The sequence below is a fragment of the Delphinus delphis genome, chromosome 19, assembly GCF_949987515.2.
Source record: "Delphinus delphis chromosome 19, mDelDel1.2, whole genome shotgun sequence".
In the NCBI taxonomy this organism is placed as follows: Eukaryota; Metazoa; Chordata; class Mammalia; order Artiodactyla; family Delphinidae; genus Delphinus; species Delphinus delphis.
In genome coordinates, this window is record NC_082701.1 from 25,948,200 (window position 1) to 25,959,478 (window position 11,279).

At 36.3% G+C, this 11,279-nt stretch overlaps 1 protein-coding gene across 1 annotated transcript in view; it reads left to right on the top strand.

Annotated features, from left to right (window-relative positions):
- The window catches only part of TAF15 (TATA-box binding protein associated factor 15), a 29,287-nt gene that overhangs the window by 9,393 nt on the left and 8,615 nt on the right, over nt 1-11,279 (top strand). The window contains exons 6-9 of the mRNA XM_059996977.1: nt 1,179-1,372; nt 2,779-2,899; nt 10,239-10,273; nt 10,887-10,919. Coding sequence (XP_059852960.1) covers nt 1,179-1,372; nt 2,779-2,899; nt 10,239-10,273; nt 10,887-10,919 — 383 coding nt within the window. The remainder of the gene's footprint in view (nt 1-1,178; nt 1,373-2,778; nt 2,900-10,238; nt 10,274-10,886; nt 10,920-11,279) is intronic.

Here is an 11,279-nt window from a genome sequence, read left to right on the forward strand (position 1 = left end):
CTTATATATTTTTTTAAAATTTTCTGATTTGAGGAGCCTGTACTTGTTATTAATTTTAGTAATAGCAACTTACTTTTTACTGTGCTTTACAAAGTACAAATGTAGGGAATACTATCCAGAAAGCGTGTTACATTAGAAGGCTCTTCAAGCCTGGTTAGTTTTAAATTTAAGGAGAACCTTTTCATAAGGATGCATTTTTGGTAATGTGACGTATAAATGTGGACCAAAGAGAAATGTTAGATTTGGTTTGACAGTCATTCTAAAGTGAAGGTCTAGGGTTCTGACCTTTGTGATGTGCTTTGGGTAGGGAGTTGGGGAATCGATCTTTATTAGATTGTTTTGATCATTTGATGCAGAGTAAGATGTGACTATTAAGTTGTGAGGCCATTTTTGTCCCCCCCCCACCTTTTTTTTTTTTTGAGTAAACATTAGAACTCAAATCCAATTAAGTGTTTCTTTCAACATTCCCATCCTGAGAGTAGGTAATTAATAGTCATATTGCTCAGAACATACTTAGAATTTTCTTTTTGAATTGCAAGAGAAAATAAAGCAGTCTCATTTGGTAGTTAGACTTTGTTTCAGTTAAAAAATGGCAACACAAAGCAAGTTCTTTCCTCTTACTCAGCAGATTAAAACTTTGAATGATTTATTGCTATTTTCTAAAATTTACTATTATTGAAGATGCTTAGAAGAATGTACTAAAGGTAAGGTTCTAAAGATAAGAAAATAGTCCCCAAAATATTATTAAATAATATTGTTGTTAAAACTGAGATAGAGCCTTTTACTGTAACTATTAAAAGGAGTCAGCACTTGCTGTGTCATGTTTGTTAAAGAGTCAGACATATTACTGTACTTTATGTCATCTTTAATTTTTTTTTTAATTCAAGGAGATGATAAAAACCATAGTGATTTTCTTGCTTCTCTACAGTTTTCAAAGGTGTGTGTGTTTTTTCTCATAATGTGACACCTCTTCAGTGATAGTAGAACTGTTGTTTGAAAGTCATTCCATTGGTGATAAGATTCTGTAGATAAAAGAGCTAAATGATTCCTACCAGAAAAGGGTAGTAAATGTGGATGAGGTCTAGCTGGGCAGGCCTCTTATAGCAATCAGTCTCAGTCAGCCTGCTGCAGTAAACAGTCCTTCTGTAAAATCGCTCAAGTTCTTGATTTCTGTTTAGCCAAGGTGGAAGAGCGCCTTCATATGACCAGTCAGACTATGGTCAACAAGATTCATATGACCAGCAGTCAGGCTATGATCAACATCACGGCTCTTATGCCGAGCAGTCAAATTATGATCAGCAGCATGATTCCTATAATCAAAACCAGCAATCCTACCATTCACAAAGGGAAAATTACAGCCACCACACACAAGGTAAGATATGCTGATCTCTATTATTTTTCCCTTCATAGAATTGTGTATTGAATTCTGTATTAAAAGACCCACAGAAGATTTCAACTGTTAGTAAGAATTTAGAGTCACCCTGAACATATGTTCTGTCTCATGTCCATCAAAATTAGTTTATTAGATTGATATTTCTGAACTTCTTGGAGACTCCAGATGGTCACGTAATTTTTTGCTGGCTGAGTTTTTGAATTTCCTTTGTTGTCTCAGTCAACTGATCATTTGACAATGAATGCTGCTGCTACCAGTTCTTTTTTATAATTTAATTTAATTTTTAAACATTTTTTATTTTTTGGCCGCACCGTGTGGCATGTGGGATCTTAGTTCTCTGACCAGGGATCGAACCTGTGCCCCCTGCAGTGGAAGCACGGAGTCTTAACCACTGGACCTCCAGGGAAGTCCATGCTACCAGTTATCTTGGTACTGGTGCTGTATGTGATTTGAGGAAATTATGATCCTATATTAGCCTTCTCTAACCTCAACTAAGAAGGACCAGTCATTCTTTCTTTTATATATATCATTTTATATATATCATGATATTTAGGAATCTGATCAGCCATAAAAATGAATGCTTCAAGGGCAAAGGTCCTGCCTTACTCATTTTTGTACCTGCTCGATAAATATTTGTTGAATAGTTGAATGAATGAACAAGTGAATAAGAGTGGAAGCTCATTCACTGAATATCTTCTTCATTGAATATATTCACTGAATATCTCTCAGTTTGAAAATCTAGTTATTCCTTGTCTGTGTTTGATTTACACTGAAATATTTTCGACATGAAAAATAACTTTTAAGATTAGCGTATTCTTTTAAAGTATTTATTTATTGATTGATTGATTTGGTTGTACCAGGTCTTAGTTGCAGCTTGTGGGCTCCTTAGTTGTGGTAGGTGGGCTCCCCAGTTGTGGCTTGCCAGCTCCCTAGTTGTGGCATGTGAACTCCTGGTTGCGGCATGCATGTGGGATCTAGTTCCCCGACCAGGGATCGAACCCGGGCCCCCTGCATTGGGAGCGTGAGCCTTAACCACTGCGCCACCAGGGAAGTCCCTAAGATCAGGGTATTCTTTTAATTTATTAGAGTTCTGTACCTAATGTACTTTACTCAAACTACTCCATATTATCATCACATCAAATGGTGATATCCACATCACCATTTTGCTGTCTGACTTTGGTAGAATGGAATTTGACACACATATAAGTCTCATACATTTAATTCCAGATGGTGTTATGTTGACTTGCATTTGAGTTTTGTGTACATGTGCCATTTTCTGAAGGTCACAGGTGACCTAAAGAGCTATTTAATATTATGTTGTGGAAAGCCTTTGTCAGAAATTTCAAGTTGTTTATATATGTATGTATTAATTTTCTTTTTTGTAGATGACCGTCGTGATGTGAGTAGGTATGGAGAAGATAATAGAGGATATGGCGGGTCACAGGGAGGAGGTAGAGGGCGTGGGGGATATGACAAGGATGGAAGAGGTCCTATGACAGGATCAAGGTAAGTTTTTAGGTACAGATGTCTACATTTCTTCTCTTTTTTTTTTTTTTTGTTGTTACTTAGCTGGTTCGATTCCATCATCTGATTTAGTTAAGAGGCCTATAAAAGATTATGTTGTAGAGAAAAGGACAGAAATTCAAAATTTATTTTCAGTCTTAAGATGTCACATAAATTACCTCAAAATAGGCTTTGTTAGCCTTTAGTTTATGTGGTATATATTAAATACCAATGGAGAAAAGTCCCCTACTATGGTGTGGTTAAACCACTTAACTATGTTTTTCCTGCCAGAGCTATTGACTCTAAACTCCTTTAAAAGATGACTCTGGGAAATCCAAGTGTTTTATATGTAGAAAATACAAGGTAAGTTAATTCTAGATTGGAAGGTGGAGAGGCTGTTCTTTAATCTTGAATCCCCTTGGGAAGGGAAAAATATTAGGAGGCAATAGCAGATTATAAATTTGGGGTTGGCAAATGAGAGAAAGATTTTATGTAACTGAACTATTTTGTCCCCATTCTTAAGTAAACAATTATTGAGATAATTAGTGCAATGTCACATACCGTTGCATATTTTGTCTAGACTAAGCTGTGGAAAAGGAATGACTTTTTAATTCAGCTTTCCTTTTCTCCACTGTTAGTGTTATCAGGTTTTGGTATTTATGGCATATGTTATGAAAGGTGGCTTTAAAATTACTTTCAAATATATGTGTAAGTCTAGCGCTTTTGCTCTAAAAATAGGAATGAAAAAGTAATTGACATTTATTGTCCTCAGATGAGGTTTGTAGGTTGCACATTTTGTGGGTAAAATATACAGGCTTAAAAGATAATTTGTGTTCCTTGGGAATTGAAATTGTCAGCCTGTTAACTGACAATATTATATCAATACCAGGTCACTCTTTTGCTTATTAGGGACTGTTGTCTGTTCCCTGAGGTGACCTGAGAAGATCAGTTACATACAGCACTGTTAATTTTTCAAGTGAGCCAGGAATTTGATCTCATTGACTTTCTCTCTGTTTAGTGTATAGTGCTTTGGTCTGGCAAATCTAAAGTCTAAACATATTTGATAAATTTCTATAAGACTTGAACATTAAATGTCTTTTGATTGATAGCCGAAGTCAATTTATTAAGGTAAAACAAGTATATTGTATGCCTCTTCATTATCATGTGGATGTAAGTGAACAACGTAGAGTGGTATGGTGCTTACTCTCTACCTAATAGCCTCGCTCCCTCAAACAGAATCCCAAACAAGATAACTAACAGGTATATGTGATTTTCTGGTTAATATGTTTTAGATAATTGACTGCCTTGGGATGCTATACGTTTTACAGCATATCATAGGTTTAATTTTCTTCATAAGGAAGTTATAATTATATCTATAGATTATCTCTGAAACTATGACAGTGTCTGACAGAGAATGGTAGAACCCCACTTTTCAGGAGGAGGAGGGTAGGGAAGTCTTTAAAAGTATGTTTTCATTTTTGAGAGATGACTTATCTTAGAATCAGAGTTGAAAGGACCTTGAGTGATCCTCCTGCTAAAAGAGGGAAGATCTGTATCTTAACCAACCCTGGGCATACCAGTTTTAAGCACTTCGATAAACCTCTTTGGCAACATTTCAGTATAATTTTTGGCCCAGGTACTGAATCATGAACTAAGTTTTTGAGTTTCAAATCTTTTTATTTAACTTTAGAACCTCTTCAAACAAAATCTTGTGTAGAAGCCCAGGATGTATTAGGTCAAAATGATGGTGATCTGGTTCAAGTCAGGGTAGGGTTTTTGGGGGAGAGGTCTTACCCAGTTGCTGTCTGTATACTCCCTCCCTCCCCCCACCCCACCCCCTTAGCCAGTAAATGGAATGTGCATGAAAGGCCTTTTTAAGAAATTTATGTGGATGATTATACTTACTCTCTATATTGGATGGGCAAACTTTTTATGTGAAAGGCCACATAGTAAATAATTGAGGCTTTGCAGGCCATGCGGTTTCTTTTGCAACTGCTCAGCTCTGCTCCTGTATAAATGAATAAACATGGTTGTGTTCAATAAAACTTCATTTATGGATACTGAAATACGAAGTTCATATAATTTTCATGTGCCACAATATCTTGTTCAGGATGTGATTTTTAGCTTATTTACAGGGGTGAAGTGTTTCAAATTAAAAAAAAAAAAAAAAAAGCCCAGTTTCAGGGCTTTTTTTCCCCTTACACTTGGTTTTACATTTAAGTACCAGAAATACCCAAACATTTTTTGTTAGTCTTCATCAACACTCCCATTTGTGTTTGTAATCATCTTACTTAAAAATAGCAAGGTTGAAAATATGATCCTTTCAGGGCTGTTTGAAGAATATCTGGCATTAGTTGGGTTTATAATTAAAGAAGGGGCACAGTTTGCAGGTGAAGGTTTGATGTGTGGTAAAGGATATGACATTCTTAGACTCAAGTTGTATGATTGCTTGACTGCAGGAAGAATTCAGACCAAAGGAAGCTGTCGGCTTTCCAATTTTGGAAGAGAAACATGAAGACTATAGGGACTATAGGAAACAGTGTTTTTCTTTGAAAAAGCAGTTGCAGCAAAAGAGATTGAATTTCTAACTGTTATCTAAAGTAGATCAGTGGCCTCCTACTGGACTAGAAGCTTAAGGCCATACATTTTCTCAGTGTTTTTAACTTTAGCATTGTGCTGAATGCATTGCAAAATTACTAGAACTTTATAGATAACCATTTTCCATTATTAGCATGTCATCAAGTTAAGTAGATTTTTTTAGGCTTTAATATCTCAGATCTCAAAAAAGTTATCTTAAATTTTGAATGTCTTCTTATAAGAGTTTTTTTGTTTTTGCGGTACGCGGGCCTCTCACCGCTGTGGCCTCTCCCATTGCGGAGCACAGGCTCCGGACGCGCAGGCTCAGCGGCTGTGGCTCACGGGCCCAGCCGCTCCGCGGCATGTGGGATCTTCCCGGACCAGGGCACGAACCCGCGTCCCCTGCATCGGCAGGCGGACTCTCAACCACTGCGCCACCAGGGAAGCCCTTATAAGAGTTTTTGAATAGCTCTCTTAAAAATGTGCATGTGTGATGGTGATAGTCCCGCCAGTGCTGCCCAATATAAATATAATGTGGGTCAACTGTGAGCCATATGTATAATGTAAAATTTTCTAATAGCCACATTAAGAAAAATAAACAGCTGAAGTTAATTTTGATAATACATTTTATTTAATCTAACATCACAAATATTTTATGTAATCAGTATAAAAATTATTGAGATAATGCACATTCTTTTTTTTATACTAAGACTTTGAAATCCATTTTGTATTTTACATTTAGAGTACATCTCAATTTAGACTCTCCATATTTCAAAAGGTCAGCAGTCACATATGGCTAGTAAATGTTGGATAGTGCAGCTCTAGAATGGTAGATTCTTGGTCTTCTGAAATGTTGGTAAATTACTAGTATGAAAAATCAAACACAGAACAGTTTTTAAAAAACTAATCTTTTTCAATATTTAGCTAAGTTCCTTTTTCTCTCTGTGTATTGAATTTTCTGGGAATAAAGATTCCTATATTGTCCTTTTACTTCTTGGCAGTTTTAGTCCTTGAATACAGATATATTTGGATTTTTAAAATTTAATTTTGGGAATAGAGACTCTGTCAAAGTATATTTTCTTTCTTGACAAGCACCTGAAATTAAATCTGACTGTCGTCTCTAAATATGTAATGCTGTAACAGTGAAAGAACCCTCAGAGTCTACCCTAGAGTAGGCTGCTCATTGTGGTTTTGAACTTGGGACGATTTCTGTAGTTGAGTCAAGAATATACAATTGATTTTCCTATGCGGGGGGCACTCAGCCATAAATTTTGAGTATTCTTATGTCTCTAGTAAATACCTTTACTTCTTTACATTAAAGTGTCCTTACTTCAGAAATTCTTTATGTGTACAAGTTTGTTTCTTTTTCTGGGAGGAAAACAAATTTGTTGTGGCAACATCTTGACTCAGATGTTCACATGCCTTTGTGTTTTAATTTGCTAGTGGGGCCTTAACTTAGTTTATGGAAAAGGGACATGTAACTTGACTGCAGATTTGAAGAAAGATTCTTAACCACAGGCCCATCTTCTGTTAACTGATTTAATAGTGGTACTATTTGAGGTTTATTTACTGTGTTTAATATAATAAATTTCCTAGTAAGGAACTATAATTAATTAATATGAAATTTCTTAATAAGGAAAGAGAAAAGCGACTGAAACATTGGAACTTGAAAGAAAGCCTCACATAAAATTATAGGTCATCCAGACCAGTGCTTCTCTAACTGTAATGTACATATGAACTCCTTGGGGATCTTACTAAAATGCAGATTCTGATTTAGTAGGTGTGGGATGAGCTTGCTTTTCTGAGATACTCCCAGGCTCTGCCTTTGCTGCTATTCCATAGACCACCTTTCAGGTAGTAAGGGTGTAGACCATTATTTTGCGAAGGAGGAAACTGAAGCCTAGGGAGAATTACTGACTTGTCCAAATTTTCAAGATTGATTAGTGACAGTTAAGACTATACCCTGAGACTCCTACTTTGAAGACTAGTACTTTTTCGAATGTATTTATGGGTATTTCCATATTTACGGCCATTGTGTTTGAAGTGTCCAGCTGCTGAATTTTCAAAGGAAATGCTCAGTAATGATGACTTAAGTTAAAATGCCATTGTATGGAGGAATAGAAAATTATAAACATATTCAAGTGTCATTTGTTTTATATCCTTTATATTTTACCAGGGGTATGTCCTTTTTTAAAAAATTGTTCAAAGTTATATTGCTGGCCAGAATAGAAATTTTAGGAACTACTTGATATATGAAATTGCATATTTTCCCTCCATTGTGGTCAGATAAACAATTTGGTACTTGGTTAAGTTGCAGCAGAATAATTAAGTGGTGCCTCTTCCAGCACTTAATTGTGCAAATATCCTATTTAAAAAAAAATACTTTCTCCTGGGTACTTTAACGTCCTGACATAGGAATGTGGGTTTAATATATTCTTTTTTTAAAAAAATTTTATTTATTTTTGGCTGCATCGGGTCTTTGTTGCTGCACGCGGGCTTTCTCTAGTTGCAGCGAGCGGGGGTTACTCTTCGTTGAGGTGCGCGGGCTTCTCACTGTGGTGGCTTCTCTTGTTGCGGAGCATGGGCTCTAGGTGTGTGGGCTTCAGTAGTTGTGGCTCGCAGGCTCTAGAGCGCAGGCTCAGTAGTTGTAGCACACAGGCTTAGTTGCTCCGCAGCATGGAGGATCTTCCTGGACCAGGGCTCGAACCCCCTGTCCCCTGCATTGGCAGGCGGATTCTTAACCACTGCACCATCAGGGAAGCCCGATTTAATATTTTCACTAGCTCTTTTTTCATCATTTTTAGAATTCTCATGATCATCTTTGAAGAAACCTGAGATATCTTGTTTCTAATAAGATTTTCAGCAATTTAATCTCAGAACTCTGTTTGGCTTCCTTTCCTTAAAGAGTTAAGCTATGATATATAGGCCATTTAGAAGTATGGGTTGGTGGGAGGGCTTGGGTGATGTTCTGAAAGAGAGGTCTTAGACACTCAATAGGAAACTATATATATGAAAGACCTGAGCTTCGCTTTGTCTGCATAGCCTTGAAATATTGTTATTCTCCTTTTTAGATTTCTTGGGCATCAAATAAAAATTAATGGCGAGTTAAGTTGCGTGTGTCCATACCTATGCTAGTTGCAAGGGAATTTTTTTTTACGTCAAGGTAGTAGAATAGACTTCTAAAGAAAAAATTCTTTCTCATTTAGTCAGAGTGGTTTTTCTCAGGATGGCTCAAGAAAGGCCATCTAGAGGGCAGGGTTATTACTAAAGCAGAGGCTTTTAAGCAGTGAAGAGACATTAGTATATTGGATTAGTTTCTTGGGTTATAGTAGAAGATTAGTAGTATTAGAAAATTAGATATCACCATCTGAAAACTTCGGGTGTTTTTGTATCCATGTCAGCACATGAATCTTAGAGGATTACATAATTCAGTTAAGAGAAACAAGCTTTCAATGTATGAGCATTTAAAGAGTTTCTTGATAAGAGAGATCTTAGATTTCTTACATAAAGCTATGCACACAAGGGCCATTGACTTACCTGGCAGTGGAAATTGCCAAATAAAGTCATTTTCTTGTGGAGTATGTAGCATTCTGTCTCTGATATGGTCTACTGATTGGTGTTCAAGAGCATTCGGCAGCATGAATGTTAGTAGCTCTGCTGTGAAGAGAGCTAGCATGTTGCAGTGGGCATGGAATAGGAGGGCAGTTTAAAGTTATGCTTTCTTTTAGTGCTCATTTTACCAGATATCTGAATGATTTGAATTTTTAAGACCGCTTTCATTCAGTCTCACTTTTGTGTATATTTGTACCTCACTTTTTTCTTCATCTCATAAAACCCACCGTTTGGTGTCACAGTAGAACGTAGTGCTCAAGTTTTTACCTCTCCCATTCTGCTATCAAAATTTTAATCTTGCTTTATATTTTTCTCCTAGTCTTTTTCTCATATTTAACAAAAATATCCCCTTTAACAAAAATATTTCCCTTTAAGGGAATATTGATATTCATCTTGAATTCTTAAACTTTTAATAAAACTTAATTTATATATTTACTTTGTGAATCTGTGATGGTTGCAAGGATTTTGGAAAAATTTTTTTTAACATCTTTATTGGAGTATAATTACTTTACAATGGTATGTTATTTTCTGCTTTAGAACAAAGTGAATCAGCTATAGATATATCCCCATATCTCTTCTCTCTTGCATCTCCCTCCCTCCCAGCCTCCCTATCCCACCCCTCTAGGTGGTCACAAAGCACCGAGCTGATCTCCCTGTGCTATGCAGCTGCTTCCCACTAGCTATCGGTTTTACATTTTTTTTTTTCCCGGTTTTATATTTGGTAGTGTATATATGTACACACCACTCTCTCACTTTGTACCATTGACTTTTCATGCCTTGGTTATTATTACTGTTTTAAAATGATTTCTTTCCCCTTGGAAAGAATGTTTAGCATTCTTCCTCTTGTGCCTCCAGTTTAAGTGGATTTGAATATTATCCCTTTGGCTTGGGGTTGGGAAAATTTTAAAATAAGAGTATATTAGGTATGTTCTGTAATAAGCTTGAAAAGGCACCCTTGTGGAAATAGATCCTTGGGGAAACATTTAGGTGAAAACAACATTTTGAAGTCTATGAAATGAAATTTACTGGAAAGTTAGAGGTGCTACTGTTTTCCTGGGCGCTCTACTTGTGACAGTTAAGTATAGATTGAGCCCAGGGCTCAGCACATTAGAGACCTAAGGAAGAAATCATTTCTTCAATTTTTCCTCTGCAGTGGTGGTGACCGCGGTGGCTTCAAAAATTTTGGTGGTAAGTGCTGAGTATCCCAAAATGTTTCAGTGGAAATGCTATATAAACCTAAAAGCCACCAATATCCCGCAGACGTAGTCTAAGCCCTTTCTTACTCTGTTGAGGCTGGTGTGTGTTGTGTGCTTAAAAAAAAATTATATATATGCATATATATATCTCAAAATATTAAAAAGACGAAGTTGATCTCAAACAGTCCAATGGGTTTCTACACAGTGAATTTGCATGAAAGAGTCTGGTGACCAATGAATGAGACCTTCACTGGATTTTGTCAATATGTTTTTTAATAAAGGTAGCTGACATGGTGTTTTTAAATTATTACGGTTTTCCAATCAGCCTTCACAACCAGAACTTAACAAAAGTGATACTAGCGTAATGCCAAAGTGGCTGGTGCCGTCTGGGACAAGTTTAAGGGAATATTGACATTCATCTTGATTTCTTAAACTTTTAATAAAACTTAATTTATATACTTACTTCGTAAATCTGTGATGGTTACTTACAAGGATTTTGGAAGTATTGACTTTTCATGCCTTGGTTATTATTACTGTTTTTAAATGATTTCTTATGAGTTGCCTTAAATAGCTTTCTTTTTCTTTTTCTTTTTCTTTTCCCTTAGGTCACAGGGATTATGGACCCAGACCAGATGCTGGTAAGGTTTATGGTAGTTTGTGACTCTGCCATTAAGAGAATGTTAGTTTTCCATTTTTTCAAAGGAGAAGTGTGTGTGTTTGGAGGAGTTAGTACAGGAGGAAGATTTGATTTGATAATGCTGCCAGAACCAGGGAGCTTCACTTCTAAAGATGTACCAGCAAGAAAAGTTCAGGGGGATTGATTGGAAAGTTTGCTAGGAAAAATTACTATGTTTGTGCTTTCCCATGCTCTCTACTTTTTCTTTTGTGAAGAAATACTTGATTTTGTACTGCTAATTAGCATTATTTGTTTAATTACTGCAAATCAAGTATGAGAGAATTGGTATGATTGGGGAATTAGAAGTAGAATAGCTGTGTTT